Source organism: Pseudopodoces humilis, chromosome 2 (genome assembly GCF_049639895.1).
Source record: "Pseudopodoces humilis isolate 2021_Gansu_Grassland_sample_001 chromosome 2, ASM4963989v1, whole genome shotgun sequence".
NCBI lineage: Eukaryota > Metazoa > Chordata > Aves > Passeriformes > Paridae > Pseudopodoces > Pseudopodoces humilis.
In genome coordinates, this window is record NC_142201.1 from 65,625,011 (window position 1) to 65,643,673 (window position 18,663).

The 18,663-nt window shown below is 35.5% G+C and overlaps 1 protein-coding gene across 8 annotated transcripts in view; it reads right to left on the reverse strand.

The window, feature by feature from the left end:
- Positions 1-485: 485 nt before the first annotated feature.
- Positions 486-18,663, reverse strand: part of NBEA (neurobeachin) — a 460,815-nt gene continuing 442,637 nt past the window's right edge. For all 8 annotated transcript variants that reach the window (XM_088067905.1, XM_088067892.1, XM_088067894.1 and 5 more), the window contains 6 exons: positions 18,265-18,420; positions 17,189-17,359; positions 6,976-7,077; positions 3,649-3,845; positions 2,772-2,923; positions 486-2,276 (listed from right to left, as the gene is read on the reverse strand). In XM_088067905.1, coding sequence (XP_087924031.1) covers positions 2,186-2,276; positions 2,772-2,923; positions 3,649-3,845; positions 6,976-7,077; positions 17,189-17,359; positions 18,265-18,420 — 869 coding nt within the window. In that variant the 3' untranslated portion in view covers positions 486-2,185. The remainder of the gene's footprint in view (positions 2,277-2,771; positions 2,924-3,648; positions 3,846-6,975; positions 7,078-17,188; positions 17,360-18,264; positions 18,421-18,663) is intronic.

Genomic DNA, 18,663 nt, shown 5'->3' on the forward strand with positions numbered 1-18,663 from the left:
GTACTCAGCATTTCCAAAAGGTAACTTACCCCACCTGTTCCCTTATGCTGTGCAGGAAGTCTAGATATGTAACTTTCAGTGCCCAAAATAAGATTAAATTTATTCCATGTTATCAGATACTGAGAGACATCCAAAACTTCTCTCATCAAATCTTTGCTCTCTGTGGGATCTATTACATGAGATTATTTCCTGCTCACAAGGATCCTAAATATCCCTTAAAGGGATTTTTTTCTACTACTTTTTTACTTCTGCTGAACAAAGTAACTTTAAAAGCTTCTCTCATGACAATCAAAAGAGTTGCAGCGGTCACTCTGTAACCTGTGGGGTTTTTTCCCTGAGATCCCAGGAAAAAGAACCACCCAGAAGTGAATACTTTTTGGCATATAATCAGCACATAAGTAAGAATTTGTCAAAAATAATTGTTTGTTCATAATGATAATGGGAATGCTTTTAAAAAAAGTTTCATTGGAATGAAAAACAATCACTGAATTCTTTGCATATTTTATTTTTCTTTTTGATTTCCAACTCACACACATCTGGCATATTTTACATCTTTGCAATAAAACATGGTTACAATAGCTTAAGGAATTTATATATCCAAAATATTTCACCATGATCTCAAGATGAAATGAACTTGTCTTCCAGATGTTCAATAGTCTCCCAATTCTAAGCTACAAACTCAAGATATTGCTTACAGACAGGTGATGAATAACTTAATCATTACGCTGATCCCCATGATTTCCAAACCTTATAAATACAAACAACAATGAAGAAGGAAATTCAGGGCTAAACTTACTAATACAAGGTGGATAACAAATAAGTAATCACATCAATAAATAATGATATGTTCCTGGTGCAAAGTGCCAATACAAAGAATCCATTATCTTTTTAAATAAATGACTGCAAGTGAGTGTAAATTCTGAGAAAATTACATTCCTGTTACATGCCTCATAGCCCTACCGACACAATATGTACATCTATGACAATACAGTCACCAAATATACAAAGAAGAAACATGAATTAAAGTGTATATACCCCTGGGTGTGTAATTTGATCAGTACAATGTGCAGAAAATTATTCTGATAGTTATCATTACAGTATTGTAAAAGATGAAGTTCCTTAGTCTGAGTGGCTTCAGGTGAGATATTCAGAAGAACTGAAAAGAACAACCTCAGTCACCTTTGAGATGAGGCTAAGGCTGTCAAATAAACCAAGCTACTCAGATTAAAAATTAGGGAAAAAAAATCAGTGGGGGCTCTCTTGCCCATGATTTATGTGCCAAATGTTAATAATCCAGAAGTATAGCACTTTGTCTGTATTGGGAATCATTAAACATTACAAAGCATTAAACTGAACTTCCTTCTTTGCTCCCCTTCTGTCTAGTCTTTAAATTCAAAAGGGAGGAAATTAATTTCTATTGTATAAAGTATAAATATGGCAAATGATGGCTTTTTATCCAAATGCTTCGTGAGCAGAACTCCACTTAAGAGGGGTAAACTTTAGATTCAAAAAGTGAAAAATGTGTTGGTGAAAATGTCAGAATTACTGTTTGCTCCCAAATTCAACCCTTTAACACAAGCTGTACCCTTAGGCAGATCTTCAGTCTGATTTGTGTGAATGCACCTGTTCCTTCAAGACATCAGGTTTAAAGTACATGCAAGTTGTAACTCCACAATAAAATTAAGAAACAGTTTTGTTCTTTATACAAGGTTTTACTTTTACAAAAGTATCCCTTTAAAGTTAAGATGTGCATCTGATGTACAAAGTATCAAACATATTTTTTTTTAATCTCAGCTTGAAAAGAGGCTGGAGATGGGATGCATGTTAGGTTCAAAGCCTAAACATTGAAATAACTGGACACAAGGTTCCCCAGAATTTTCAAAAGTCTCTTGTGGCGCATCCTACTACCTTTTCTCAATAAACAAAGATATATGAAATAATTACCAAAACATTTCCTAATTCATATAATTTACATGATACAAGCTTGCTTTTCAGCAGCTGGTGTTCAGTTGTGAAAAAACACACAAAGTAAAATGGTTGCTGACTACAATGTACAGCTATTGCTGGGTGTAATGGAATGTACAACGGAGGTCAATGCAGACGTGGTTTTCCACCAGAGACTACACCTTTCTTTGCAGCACTTGTGCTCTCAGCTTTACCTGGGCTTTCAGTTCTTCACCGTGCTTCAGTATCTGTTCTGATGTTCATAATGCCACCGGTTAAAATCTATATTAAAAGCTACAATGCTGCCAGAAGCCATGCCAGTAATCAGAGTTCTGAAAAAGATATCAAAGATGTTGATGTTAATTCCCTTTTGCTTTCTTGAGCTATAGCTTTCCATAGGCAGAAAAAAGCTAAAAGAACAAGGCATTTTTGGCTACACTGTCTGAAGTTCTTAAGCTTGGCTGAAAATCAGAAATGTGTCTCAAACTTTTGCAATTGGTTTTAAGGCATTTAATAGCTGCTACTGCACTCTGACCCAACCCAACTATTCCTTTGCTCTTAATGCAATTTTAGCCATATTTTTCTAGCTGTGTGTCTGGCTTACTAACTTCAATGAAATAAGACCTCACCTTAATGTTAAGTGCTTACATTATGAGACTCAAGTATCAGAATAAGTGTTGAATCAGATAAATTAACAGGAAAACAACTGGAGTAATTGTTTCTTACGCATCCTGTTAACAACTCCATACTATATACTCAAAAGTTCATGGAGATGTATTCTTTCTGGAATATTAATATTTACATACAAATATGAATGACAAATTCACCTCTGATCATGAGACAGATCCATAGCTCTTATGCCAGCATCACAGCCAGGGTAAATATAGAGCTGCTTGAAGTCACAGGCTTGCCATACTTCCACTACACCATTGTCTCCTCCTGTCACCAGGTTCTGCCCATCACTGCTCAGGAGGATGGCCTTCAGGAGAAAAAGAAAAATCCTAAGCACACAGTTAGCTTTTACAGAAATGGATCAATATTTTAAAAATTGAATTGACTTAAAAGCATTTATTATGTTCTGCCTGCCCACTTTAAATTTGAAGCAAAATGCTTTCTCTCCTCTTTCTCCCTAGTCCAAAAATAAACCAACAAACTTTGCATCATCAAATTTTAAAAACAATTTTGTGGTATTAAACATGATAGATAACAAAAAAGCTCCTTGACTGAATCTGCCAATGCTTGAGTTCAGCACATTTCTACATACCATAATTTGTTCTACAATACTCTGTGCTATCACTACCACCTAAAGCAGAGCAGCGATCTGCATTCCTAATGCTGCTTCAAGTGCTTGTGACAGAGCAGAGCCCTGAAGGCATGAATTCATGTCTTGGCTAATAAATGAAGAATGAGGACTTTTCAGAGCATTTTGTTTCAAAGACATATTTCCCACTGAAATTTAATTCCAAACAAAAATTCTGGGAATATTGTGGGCTCATAAACTATTTGTTCTTATTTATTCTGGAAAAGCTGAAGTGCATTTTCACATTTGGAGATGGTGATGAAAGGGTATGTGTTTGAATGGCTTAACCATGAGGCAGCAATTTTACATATATGATTTCCTCTAAACCATATGGCAAATAAATCCAATTTATTTTAATAAATAAAGGCAACACACAACAAATGCTTGGTTGCATTTAGATTTACCCTGGTTGAATCATTGATCTCCATCTGAGCTAAGAGTTTGCCATTAATGCTGAAATTGCTGAACCGTCCTCGTTCATAGTAGATGATGCAGTGACCTTCACTAGACACTGAAATTAAGCGAGGGTACAGGCAGTTTTCTGTTCCTTCCAGGGCTCTCAGCAAGTCTCCAGTAATTGTGTGTACTAGGCAAGGACCTTCTGTATATGAAAACATAATATATAATTTATTTGCTGTTCATACAAACAATATAGGCTGTGCACAAAAATGATGCATAAAACACATTTATACCACATTAGTGTTGCATAGATATAACAAGCTGCAATGTTTACTTAAAGAATTTAAAACGCTCAATAGAAAAGGAAATGCAAGAGCTAGCATGTTAAGAAAACAAATACAATATGCCCAGAAGTGTATTATTTATTTAGACTGGTAGGAATTTTCCTTGATCTGTCTTCTAAAACACTCTTTCCTCTTCCCAAGCATTCAGAAGCTTAACTCTTGGTGATTTTCTCCAACAACATGAACTGTCTTTAGCCTGCCCATTCACATTAAACAGATGTGGCCCCATCAGTGACTAGTGGGAACAACTCCCATAGGGCATGTAATCATATTACTGCATATTTCTCCTATAGACAATGGCAGTTCCTGCAGATCCTCTCCCTCAATGAACATGTGATATGCATAGATTTCAGTCCTGATTTGTTTCAGCAATGGGAGCCATGTGAAAGCCCACAGAGTTACAGTGATACTTGGACTATGAGAGATTTTAGAGGATCACACTATAACTCCACTTGGTCCAGAGAGATTTTAATATGAGATTTTAATGTCTTTTTATTGCACTCATGAAAGAAACAAACAGCTATGAAATCTACAATGTACATTTTAACACACAAAACTAAGCTTATTTACATTTCAAGAACAATGAGAAAAGTTTTTTTTGAAAGTGAGATCTGTATCCTTACTAAGAAAAAGTGTCTCTTCTCTGATAAATGTAATGAGTCACCGGAAATTCTGAATGTTTTCTTTTATGAATCACAGGATAATCCTGGACAGCACAGTAATCTCTTCCTTATACAACTGATTCATGACCCTGAAAGTAAATTCATATTGGCATACTCAGCCATCTCATGTTAAGTCCTTCTAAGTTCTTTAAAATTCACACAGCAGCTGGGTTTGCCCGGGTAGAATAAATCAGCATCAGCTCATTTATCTGTGAACCCTCTGATACAGGCTTTTATCTGTGCTTGCATAAAGTCTTATGCAGAGGGACCCTGAGTTTGGCTGTATCCAAGGGATACCACTGCAATGGAAATATTTAATTTTCTCAAATTGTTGAGTTTCAGCTTTGGAAATACTGAAGTGCCAGGATATTGCAAAAAGTGATGCCTTCACCTTTAGAATAATTATCTTGTTAGATTTTTCAAAAGAAAATGCCTTCATAGCTGAATGGTCATGGGCACAAAAAGGCACATCTGCTTTAGGATGCCACTGTAAGGGCGTACAGGCTGACCACTGTTTTTTGGGTTTCTTGGATAAGAGCGTAGAAGCATCAACCTGATTCACAAGATTTTCCACAGAGGAGTCCTAAATATGCTGTCTTCCTGCTTCAGTAGGTTCTCAAGTGCTGCCTGTGTCATCACAGTGCCACGGCCAGTTCCAGAGGAACAGCTGCCCATCAGGAAGCACAGGCTGAGCTCAGGCTGGAGGGCAGGGCAACACAACACTACCATGAGGTGCAGTCTCAGAACCTGGAAAGGGACTGAAACTAACAATCTGAAGCAAAAGCTTTTAAAGAAGCGTATCTTGGTAAATAGCAATTTAAAAAAAAATTATTTATCTCTGCATTTTTATATGGTCTAAAGCTGCAAAAGGAGGAGCATGGGAAGACTAAGAGACAGACTGGGTCTCCATTTCTCTCAATCAATTATAGACATATTCTGTATTTGATTCAAAAATCTTTGGTTGTCCATCAGCTTTTGCTTCTAAAAATGTGTAAGTTACCAAAGTAGCAAATAGTCATTGAATCAGAAGACAACTGAGTACAGATTCCATCTATATCAAGAGGAAATTTGCAGAGATAGTTGGAAAGGGTGGATAGCCACAGTGTATGAAGCTGCCTAAAAGGGTAAGAAATAGCAATAAAAAGACTTAGCTCCAGCATCACTGTACATTCTTTTGAAAATGTCTTGACTTTGCCTATGACTGTTATGTAGTATGCCATTACAAGAGTTACTGACCCATTAGGATTTCCTGTTAAAAACGGCTTCACTCAAAAGTTTCACGCTCAGCTTTAAAAATAAATGTTATGCTCCAAGACAGTATAAAAAGCAATAACCCAGGAGCTCAGCTGTGAGCAAAAGCTGGCAGAGCAAGCATCACATCCTTTTCACCCTCAGAAGCAGCAAACTTAAAAATGATTACAAAGATATCCAAGGGGATGACTAAAACAGGCATCACTATAGATGGAGATAGCAAGGCACTGGACGGGAATGTAGGAGTAGAGTGGAAATGTAGGAGTAGAGTAGAGCCAAACAGGAAAGGAAAAGAGAAAAAGACATGCAGTTTGACAAGTTAAGAAGCTGAATGAGAGAGGGCAATGGGGGAAGAAAAGTAGGCATGGAATTAAGGAGAAGTAGGAGAAGATGGGCAGAAGCAGTGAAATGGAAGGAGAAACAGAGTAAGGAAGAATGAAGCAAACACTCATTGAGACTGGTGCTTTATTTATTTACATTGGTTACCAGTAATGCAGGATATTGCTGCAGGCTTGGGAAAGTATTTTGAACATTTGTGTTAGCAATTGTTGGGTGCTCTGGATTCCATAGATAAATAACAGGAAAACCTGCAACTGCTCATTATTTAGAAAACCTTGCAACAAATCCTACTGGACAGATTGCTGCACACAGTTCCAAAGCAAACTGATCCTGCTTCCCTGGAGAGTGAGGTCAAGCCTACAAAGTACCTCTCAGCTAAGATCAAGGTGGAGAATTTTGTGCTGGCCCTTCCTGACATGCCTGTCTCTATCAACAGGTTTCTTCAAAATCAATAGATGTCATTAGAATTATTGTATGCATTTTTATAAAATACTCTTCCAGATCTGAGAAATAGCTGCATAAACTGATGGCTGGAAGGAATGATCCACTTAATTTGTGTCTAAACTTGTAAGTGCAGATAGTAAACAACAATTTTCAGAGAAAAGTGCTTCAGATTCTCCTAGAATTACAACACATCTTAGGGATAATTAAAGTATATGTAGCTTGAGGGAAGTCTGAAATACCACTAAAAAGACTCTAAAAATGTTAAGACTTAAATAATAAAAATGTTTCTGACCTTTAGCACCACTGATAACAAGTCCCAGCTCTGCACAGACCGACACACAGACAACTTCATGATCATGACCAGTTAGAACGGCACGAGGAGCTGGATAATCACCTGTTAAAAAAAAAAAAAAAAAAAAAAAAAAAAAAAAAAAAAAAGTGAGAAAGAAAACAAGGGAATGCCAAATCAGATTTGATTTATCAACAAAAGAACTTTGATTTGCTTGAAATCATTAAGCATGAGAGGTGCAGTGTGATTAAATATCTCATAATTAGGATACCAAGCAAAATATATTCAGATATCATAAAGCTTCACAACCACAACTTCCCAATGCATTAATGAATTAACTGAAAGAACACTAAGTGTGGTGCTATTGAAAGCAGCTGTGATGTAAAATTCTGCTGTCGAACATATATATCTCCAGACTTACACTATGAACCTAAAGAATTTAGGATATTCCTTTAATAATTATCCTAATGTGTTTCATGAAATTAGGGGGTAGGAAAAGAAGAGAAGAACAAGACTGTACTAGAAACATACTACTGCTTCATAGGTAATATTGATTCAGAGACACAAGGAATGGTCACAAATTAAAATATGCCTAAAAATGGTAATTGGTATACATCATTATATATTTATTTATACATATGATATATTTTTATTTATATAAAATATATTATATATATTTTATATATATTATATATGTATATATGTTCAGGACTGAAATATATTTTATTTTGGTTTCAAACAAGTGGACATTTATAGAGTGTTTACATGACAAACATAAAAATTTCTATTGTTTCTAATAATAGCAACAGATGCTGACAACCTAATTGGTTAGTATTTCATATTGCTCTGCCAGGCTAAGAAAGTCAATTGGCAACAAAAAATTAGCAACTTGCTAGATAACAGAGTTCACATCATTATATCTGCATTGCACAAATGAAATACAGAAAATTGAGATATTCAAAAGGACTGGAGCTCTGCCATTGTAGTTCACTTACTAAATTAAATTACCTAGGGAACTACAGATAAATTACTGTAACATTAATTCTGTATAAAATAACAAAATTGTTAATCCACAATTTTTATCAACAAGAATTGGAAACATAAATCTCATTAATACCAGCCACCACTAATACCAGTGTTGGACTGAAGTCTTACCTGGTTTTGGAAGGTAGAGGGGTACAGTTGGTAAAGACAGCTATACTAAAACAGGTTCCATTTATTTTTTTCAACATATTTGTCTTAGTGTTTTGAATCAAACCAGTTTTATATGCAATTGACTGTGGATGACATAGACATAGGTGGCACAGAAGCTGGGCCAATGACAAATCTTAAATTGTTTTTCTGTAGAGAGGTATGTACTATGTGCCACATATAAGGATTTTGAAAATCCGGGTTTGGAAATCACCTTTCAGTTAGGAGCTAGAAATTGATTCTTAATCAAATACTAACCAATAATATTATCTATGGGATAATATAAATCTTGGCTGTTAAGATAGGTTTGTAATAAAATAATTGATGCAAAGTTTCATGGGCAACTGTATAATGACAAGAGAAAAACATTATTGTATATCATGATTATATCACTGTCTAGTTAAAAAAAAAGTAGCAAAAAGTGTTTTTATTTATTTTCAATGCAGCCAGGTGGAAGTTGATGTTCCTGGACAAGCACAAGCTCTGTTCACTGGAGGGAAGATTCTGTTCCAGGAAAAATGATATAGAGTAGGATTTATGGAAAACTCCCTCCATGTGAACTTCCAGTGCAATACCTAAGACCAGCAAATAAGAGGCAAGAACTACTTTGCCACTTGGAGACCAGAAAGATGAAAGTCTTGTATCCATGTTTATAGAAATGAACTCAAAGTAGGGTCACCTGACTGACACAGGAGAGTAAGACAGGAAGCTGCACAGAGTTAAAAGTGATTTCTCTCTTCATTGCATAAGCAGCAAAGAGATAACTTGATTCTACTAATTGGGAGTAACAGGCACAAAAGACGTCCAATAGCCCAGAAACTTATCTTGCAGCTAATGGCACAGAGAGGCCCAATGGGTGAATGGCTGCACACATTCCAACTGTGCAATAAAATGCAGTTTCCCAAGTGGAAATGCAGTTAAACACTAAATCAAAAGGGAACTTTTTGGTAGCTAAAAAATATTGCATGGGTTTCTGAAAGATATGCATTAGGAATGGAGGCTTGGATAGACTTTTGTGGGTCAATGAATTTAGTCTTTTATTGCAGACACATGATGTAAACAGTTAATGAAATGGATATCTTGGTATGTGACTTGGAAGGATGTTCTAGACTCCTCCTACTCTAAAGGAGAGAAATATTCTGAATTACAGTTTGAACTTCTTCTTGTCTACCTAGGACCTCTTTGTTCTTGTGTCAGCATTTTCCTTTAGCTTCAGGTCTTCTTTCTGGCATCTTCCCCTCTTACGTACTTAAAGAATAAATCACCCTTTTTGGTCATTCCTTTTGAGCCCACTAACAAAACCAAACCAAACCCTTATAAGTTCCTTTGAAGGGATGGGCTTGCCATTTTTTAGCCACTGTAGCAATCCATTTCTTTGCCTGTCTAGCTTTAAAATTTGGGTTTCCAGAAATGTACAGAATCATAGTTCTCAAAAATTTAGCATGAATCTGCAGTTTTTCTTGTCAAAACCTAACATCTTCTGTCATCAAAATTTAATAACAATTCCATGAATTTTAATATCTTTCTCAACAAGATGAGAACTACCAACCATGGATTTACAGATTTCAGTTTTGGACATAACAGAGTGGGTCAATTAACAGCTCTTGTTATGCCAATGTACAGACACATTAAAAATTTCTTACCTCTAATGCAAATAGCTACCTCAATAAATCCTAGTTTCCCAAGCTTTAATCTATACTGCAAGAAAAGGATCTTTTTAGTCTGGAAACTAAAGATGTGAACTGAAAACTGAGCTTTACTGCTAGGGAAGGATGGATGTCAGAAGAAATAGAAAGGTGCTTTGTGCAGCTCATCAAAGCTATATTTTTATTTTTATAATTTCACCATCACATTTGCTTTGAGAACCCCATCTCTTTTCAAGGTTTTCTTTTCTCTAAGTACATAAAATAAAAGCCAAAAAATAAAAAAGGGCAATTAATTAAATCCAAAAATTTCCACATTTTTTTTTCCTTCTGTATGTCCTCCTGGAAAAAAGAGGATTATGCTCAACAGCCATCTTGGCTCAAGCTATGATTATAGAGGTGTCACCAGACTGCATCAAACTGGATGACTGAAATTATTAAATGACTAAAATTCTTGAAGGAAAAGAAATACTGCAATTTTAAACAGGACATTTTCCTCAGTATTTCCTAGGAAAGTTCTATAATATCAAGGAACTGTAAAATTCCAGAATACACCAAATAAGCATATTTTATTGACTTCTTGATTTATAAAGGAAAATACTTATAAGAAACAGCTTCCCTGAAACATAGATCTATGAGTCTTATTTTGTCCTGTTTTTCAGTAAATACAAATTAACAATGGAATATCAATATTAGGAGCAACAGTCCAGCAGTAATTGAAAATGGAATTTTTTCCCCCTTAGGGCTCAAAAGAAAAATTATTCACTGATACTTTCTATAGAAAAAGCTGTGGCATGAACCTCAGTCATATTACATTTTATTGCAAAGGAAAGAAGCTGTGAACTCCAGGAATCATTCAAAATCTAGTAAAATATTCTGTCACTGTCACATCACCACTGATAGATGCAGCCAGAGGTCAAAGGCTCTAAGGGAATTGCAGGTGAAAATATCCTACCTAAGAACTGAGATACCATCACTGTAAACTCCCTGTAATTTCCCCAAAGGAGAACCTTTGAACTGAATTACTAGAGGGCAGAAGGAAAAAAAAAAACAAATATGTGCTGTATTTCCAAACAAGAAAGTTTCTTCTAGAAAGTCTAAAATAAAACACATCTTGCCTTCTTGCTGAATAATATAATGCTTAAAACATTATTGTAAGGTTCTTTGGGAGCAGATGGTGCTCCTGCATTACAATGAAAAAAAGAAGATGGAAAGACAAAATACAGTATTACTATTTCTTTCATATTGTCCTTTTCCAGGAATTATGTACGGATTTCTATGGGGACACATCTAGGAGTCTTCTGTATAAAGAAACATGAAAGCACATGGCAAATTTTAGCTTTTATTTAATCTCTCACTTTGACAAAAGCAAGTACAAGGCTATACCTGAGTTACTTGCTGAAAATAATTTACTTTGCTATTTGTTTTACTGCTAGGACTTTTCAAGGACCCTCATCAGAAAACAGAATTTTAGAAAATACAATGGCTTTCATGGAAGTAAAAATGTAAGAGCCTTTTCAAATTTTGCTGTCAGATAAAAACATCTTGGAGTTTAATTAAAAGATAATGCTACAACCAATAAACATGAATATCTCAAATAAGAATACAGTCAATAACAATGCCCACAACATGAGGGAGCAATGAGTGTAAAAGAAAGACTGCTGTCAGGAAAATATTAGCATATTCAAAATATTCTCAGCTCTGGGAAGCAGAGCTGGTTTATTTGGCTGAGGAATGTTGTACATAGCTACATACAATTCACCCAGGTGAGTGGGCTTTCAGGTACCTTGCACTAATCCAGAAGGTAAAATATAGAGGAGGACAGGAGGTTATGGATTTGTAGCACCTCTTCCTGTCTCTTTCACTAAATTCCTTTGGGGTCTTGGGCAAGTTACTGAACCACCCTGCACTGTACAATTCCCATGGAGTGTTCAGCATAGCATGACATCAGCTGATAAAATACTAGAGATAACTCAGGTGGATTATTGACTCTTTTACCTTTACACAGCAGCCTTAAAAGTGAGATGTTTTTGGCAACCAGAGATGGTGCCAGTAAAAATTACAAACTAGTTTTCAAAGAGCTTCTGCTCCGGCAGAGCAGTGCTAAGATACTGTATTTCAAAAATTAATACCTAAATTGTACAAACTTACAAGTACCATAATAACTCCTTAGACAAAGCAGATACCACAGGTGCCCATGTGCCAGTGCAGGGCCTTCAGACAGCCACCCAATCCTCTTGATGCAGAGCACACTGGTGACTATTTCTAAACTGCTGCCATTTCAAGGCTAAACTAGAGCATATAAAAATGTAGAGGGATGTAAAATAACAAATAAAAGTTCTGAGTTTAGAATAACTGCTCTTTCAAGACACAGTCCTGCAGAACCCTTGACATTCACAACTTCAAATTGTTTCAAAATTATGTTATGTAAAAGGAACATATAAAGATATACTTCTTGACACACAAAAAAAAGTATCTTGATTTGACAAAGATATTTTATGGTAAAATTTACCCTCCCTTTCAGTTATATACTGAATACACTCACTGGAACAAGATATATTTTTAGCACCTGTGAAGATAATGTCATAATGCTAAACAAACCCATCTTACGGCTGATAGACACAGCATTTTTCAATGGTCAGTACAGTTGCTGTTAGAAAAACACTCCCACACCTCTTGTGACCATCCTCTTGGAAGCTACAATAGGTAATGAGAAATGTCAAGTCCCAAGATCAATGAAATTTCAGGCTCTAGAGAAAAAAACAGGAATAGCATTGATCCTTTTAAAGAACACCAGTCAGAGGGTGAATGTAATATATTGCATGGAGAGGCTCAAGAGGATAAGCGGCCAGGTCCAACATACTTACCTGACAAAAAATTCAATCAGCATTTAGCACAAACTGCCTACCCTCCCTTTCTTTCATGCAGTAGTCTGATTCCAATTAAAGTGTGCAAATTAATTTTTATCACTTCCAAATTAGTTTCTGAATTTGTGTCTGTTTCAGATGAAAGCATCTGTCCCTCACTTTTCTGCAATTCTATCATCTACTTTGGTATATCTGTTCAAAGACTGAGATAATTCTCATTTTCAAAGTCACTTGTTTGAAAGAGACATTCAATAAAGTAATCATAAAATACAAAAATGAAACAGCTATAATGATACATGATGAACTCCAGGGCATATCATGTACTTTCTTTGCTCATTTTTGTGATGACTAATACAGTTGCCATGTGAGAAGAAATTTGTATACAAATTAGCACTCAGCTAAAACAAATCTCAATATATCATACAAGAAGAAAAATCAAAACAAAAATTGTCAAACTCCATCACAATAATTTTTCTATTCAGTCTCTGAGAACTGCAAAGATTTACATTTCCCATATCACTTCAAACAAATAAAATAAGCAAACTATGTCCTTTGCATGTATCTTACTGAGAGAAAACAGACACCTTTCACTGTTCTCGCAGCTGCAGCAGATTTATACAACATGGTCATCAACTTAATAAGGTGCAGATTCAGATTAGCTATTTCAGATGGGCAATTTTGGCTTAGAAAGTATATGTCAGACCCTGGCAAGAGGACTAAGCTTCATTAGGTTCCATGTTTTTCCAAAAGGTGGTACTTAAGTAAGGAAGGATAAAGAAACAAAGGGAATGTCAAACATGCATGAAACCTGCATTGAACTTCCCTTCAGGAAATCATGCCACATCTCTTTCTTTCCAGAAGCTTTGCCAAACACCACCCTCTAGTCTAGCCTTAACAGGACCTCCAACATCACTCCTATTGGAGCTTAGCAATGGCATGGCCATGAAAACGATGTTGAAGCAGAGGAAGTACAAACGGGGACAAGATTTGCCCTGCATGCTGCCATTGAAGGAATGCAGCATGTTGCTCCTGATTTCCTGATTTATCTCTATATCCAATCATCATGACATGTGACATGCATAAGTATGAGCATAGAAAAGAATTTTGCTTCCTACCAAATCTGGAGATTCTCAGGGGCCCGTCCTATGTCAACTTATAGCTGATAGTCAGCACATGCTTGTGAACATGGGAATGAGGGCTTTAATTCCCCCAGTCTCTAGAGGTCGGGAACATAGTCTCCTACTTCCTGCACAAATACTAACCACTAACCAGAAGATTTCCTACTGTATAGAAAAAAATGCATTTAAAATCTGGTAAACCTTCATTCTTCTCACAGTGATTGTGAGAGGTGCCAAGAAGTTGTGCCAAGTTCAAACTAAATCAGATACTAATATTTGACACTTAATGTAGAACAAAAAATTATAACTTAATAAATGTATTGATTGGAAAAATTATTTTAAAATTATAAAATGAAGCTTACCATACTCTCACAGGCAAGCTTTTAACTACTGGGCCAGACCAATCACTTGCATATTTTCTCAATTCTCGTCTTTCAACAAGAGCTGGTTCTGCATTTCCACAGACCAAACTGAGGTGACCCACTGAGCCTGTACAGGTATTTCAGCAGAAGGTTCTACAGAAGTCTGACAGGTTAGGTTGTTGACATACATGTTTTTTAGTAAAGATTTCATTTACCTTATGGATTCTGGAATACGTATTTTAGCAGAATCTGTAAGAAATTTGATCTGACAATCTTTTGCCTGAGAGTATTTCACATAAATGATTGTTTGTGATGTTTGTTGTTTCCACAATAAATTGATGTTTTTGAATGAAATAATATCTACATTTTTCTGTAGAAATGTTATACCACACAAACCGTTTAGGACTGGAGGTTTGCTTTTTCTCCCCTCTAAGATTTTCTGAAACAACTAAAGTTCGTTTAGGTAACTGGATGTATTGAAGCAGGAATTGATAATTAACCGTCTTTCAGCTTAAAAGATAATTATAAAGTCAAACATCTAACCTAGATAATTACTATACCTGACATCTTCCTTTGAGTTCTTCACCTTCTTATATCCTGTGGTATAAAACATCTCATCTGTATCTCCAGATGACAGATTTAAAAGAAAAAACAATACCCCTTTTTTCCCCCTCTGAAAAGATCATCTACATCTTTCTGGAAATTCATTCTAAAGATGTTAAGTAATTTGATTGGATCTACATTGATCATATCGCTTTCATTTTCCCTGCAGGGTAAATCCTAACCTTCTAAACAGCAGCTATAGACGAGCAGAGTAGGAAATATTTCTTTATTACTTTGGTGGCTTTACCTCTGTAAAACTCCAAACATATTTTCATAAGGATTGTTGAGAATACTTCACACTTGGAAATTAGTTTAAAGGGAATCTTAGTCATATGACAGCTATCATGTCTGCTCATGGTAGCAAGTAGAAACAACTATCATTACTTCAGCAGAAACATTAGTAATTGTAGAAGCTTTTAAAGGCCTTTTTTTTAAAGGCCCTTTGTTTTTGTAATCTATCCCCATTAATGTATATTCATGAAAAGTCAAAGCAGCTGTTAATAATGGTATGTTTCCAACACATGTAGTTCTGGTTATAATACAGTATATACTAGTATATAATTAGCATCTCCATCGTAGTTCAAATCCAATGAATAGAGATAGAAATAACAGAAATGCCATCACTCTTCCCCAGCATGAATCTTCAACATGTCTTCAACATGAATATTAAGAAATCTTATCAATATATTTCAAAGCTACCACTTATACCAATGTATTTCGAAGCAGTCTTTGGTACTTAGTCTTCCTGAGTTCTGTTGCCTGTGCCTGTAAGATTTCATTTGACTGGACAGGACTATCTGCATCACAGTCTCTAATCTGACCATAACGCCATTTCTTTGGCAAAACAATGCATTATCCATATAGTAGAGACAGAGAGAAAGTCATACAAGTAATTTTTGTTTTCATTTATTTCTGTCAGCCGGGTCATATCCTTCCTTTCATAAAATTAAAGACCTCCAAGGCAGACAATTCCAAAGTTATACAGCTAAGACATTAAATCTGAGATATCAGAAAGTACCACTTTTGTGCATTCAGATATGTAAGTGATGACAGAATAATACCAGAACTAAAATAATTCTGTCTGGAAAAGAATTGAAGCAGTTTGTATGAGCCAGAAAGGAGATGCTAATTGCAAGGCTGTCCAAGCACTTTGTAATCAAAGGAGGTAAGGGAAAAATCTTACATTTTTTTCTTTCAGGGGGAAAAATTACATCAACCTAAACAGACTGCAAAGACATGAAAATCCTTGTCTGACTGAATTTATCTATATTGGAGAATTACGTAAAATAATGGAATACAGACAAAAATTAGAGAAACTTGTTATTTGAACACCATTTTATTTTTCCCCTCTATTTTCTCTGTTATAAAAGCAAATAAAATCTGGTGTGAAAGCAAGGCTTTTATTTGTCTCCCTTTTACTCTGCTTACAGACAAATGGAAAAAAAAAAAAATCAAAATTCAATAAAAAGTTTCCTGCTGCAAAATTGACAAAATATTTGCTTTGAAATAAATAAACCACTTTTCTACCAGCCATTCACTTGGATGTCTGTAACTGACAGTACTGCCTCCAGTCAGTATTTGAATCAGAGATCAAAACTGATAGCGACAGATTCTTCCATTTTTATCCAAAGACAAAACCCTTCTGTTGAAAATTATCATTAGAAATCAGAAAATTCTTTAAGTGAAACAGATTAAGTGTCACATAAAACACTTCAATGCTTCTAGTATATGGATCAAACCTGCTCTTTAGCTGCAGCCATATCTCTGGCTTGGGTGATGGGATCTTTAAATTAGTGGTGCACTTTAAGTGCCCTTTTATATAAATTAATACTATTATTGTGTCCCGCTCACTCTGCAGAGCACTGATAGCTAGTCCCATGCAAATGAAATGTAAACTTTTCCTGACATTTTATCTTTTTCTATTTTTATTCAGTCAGATTGCCTCCCCAAACTATAGAAAGACCTTTCTCAAGAGTCTCATTTAATTCCATGGCATGTGAAACATTCCTTTTTTGAAGAGGCAAACAGCTGATATAGCATGCTGTAGCACAAAAGGAGTAAGTTAAAATGCCAAAAAATATTTCCAGGGAACGGCAAGTCAAAATATAGTGATATATGTCCTGTCACTTAAAGGCCACAACCATCTTGTTCTAGTTTATGATGACATGATGCTATAAGTGATAAAGGCAATTACAAACTTAGGAACTATACTCCCATCCCATTATCTCTTAACATACAGAGAGTGTTTAAATATTTTTTTAGCTAGCAATCCATGTATTGTTTAGCATGTGGCTCTCTTATACCAGCTTTCAACTTGTAAGCAAAGCTACTGATATATTTGGTGATTACTTCTGAAGCTGAAAGAAGAAATGTTAAAACAAACAGGAGTGACAGAAAATCTCTGAGAGAGGTGTTACTTAAAGGATACTTACTGCTGTTTGGATTGTCACCTATAATATGATGTCGGCCACTCCAGTACCAAAGCAGCAATGTAGCATCACGAGACCCGGACACGATGTAGCAATCGCCCCCGATGTAGGACTCCGACCTGGCGAGGCAAGTCACGACGTCCCAGTGGCCAAACACAATCTGAGTTAATTTTCCTGGTGGGAATGCAAAGTCATACAAATTCAGTTTTCTGAGGTACTTGCAGCATTTAGAAATCATTAACTACATAATTAATATTCAGTTCAAATGTAACTTTGGTCTCATGTCCCGTAATTAAAGTTCACTAAATGCTACGAGATTAAAAAATCACAATGATTAAACTTTTTTTCCCACCTTTTTTTTCCATTCCTACTGAAGGCTGTTCTCTGTGTTAATCCATAGTCTAACCCTTATCTCTAAAGATCAAGGCAGTGCTGCAGTCACTGAATATTAAGTGGAGTTACGGCTCCATCAGCATTTAAGCCATGGCATTAGAACAGTATTTATGAATTTCATGAGTGATATGCATAAGACTGCACATGAACTTTTCCATAATTGTGCTACATTATTATGTTAAAAATGTGTATTTGTTCTATGTTAATGTCAAACTAAAGTTCACTATGATTATCACCTCATCCTTTCTATTATTACAATTAATTTTTAGCAATATACTAAGTAATATTAGGCTAAGTAATCAGACAAAGCAACAAAATATTGGTTCCTGTAGCAAGATATTCAACCTAATTCCTTACTACATGAAATAAATAGAGCTAGAAATAATAGATCCATGAAATATTGCTACAAAAATTTTGGTTGATCCTTTTGATAAATTTCCTGAAAATAACTGGCTTTCAAAAGTTATTATTAATAGAACTGCATTCTATTTCCTTTTACATCCTTTATCTCCCATTAAAAAAAAATCTTAAATTTATCATGCTGAAACAATAATGAAGGATTTTACAAACTGCCATTTATCATTTATTGACGTGTAAGCACAAGTAATAGATATGGTACTATTGAGACAATAGTCTTTGTTCACTTTGTGACCCAGGAAGAGCCAGAGAGCTGTATTTGAGGTCACCTGTTTCTGTGGAATAAACTCGAAAGCTCTTGTCCCAGAAACCACAGATAAGAATGTAGCGATTATCTGCCGTGACCACGAAGCAATGCGCATTGATCTGGATGCTCTGATCCACAAGGTCTGTGATCTGACGTTTGTTCACACCAGAGTTATTGGCTGTAACGAAATGCAAAACACATTTTACATGTAAGCCATTCCAACACCTTCCTGTCATCCATTTACAGGAGAAAATGAATACATTTAACTTTCAATGAACTGTGAATTTGTTGTTGAGTAAGCATTTTGAATATGAACATTTAGAGCTGTCTATATGGGTGTCAGAAATACAAAATTACTTGAATAAGAGATAAGATTTTACAGGAGATGACAATTTCTTATAAGCTGCCTGATGTACTGCAT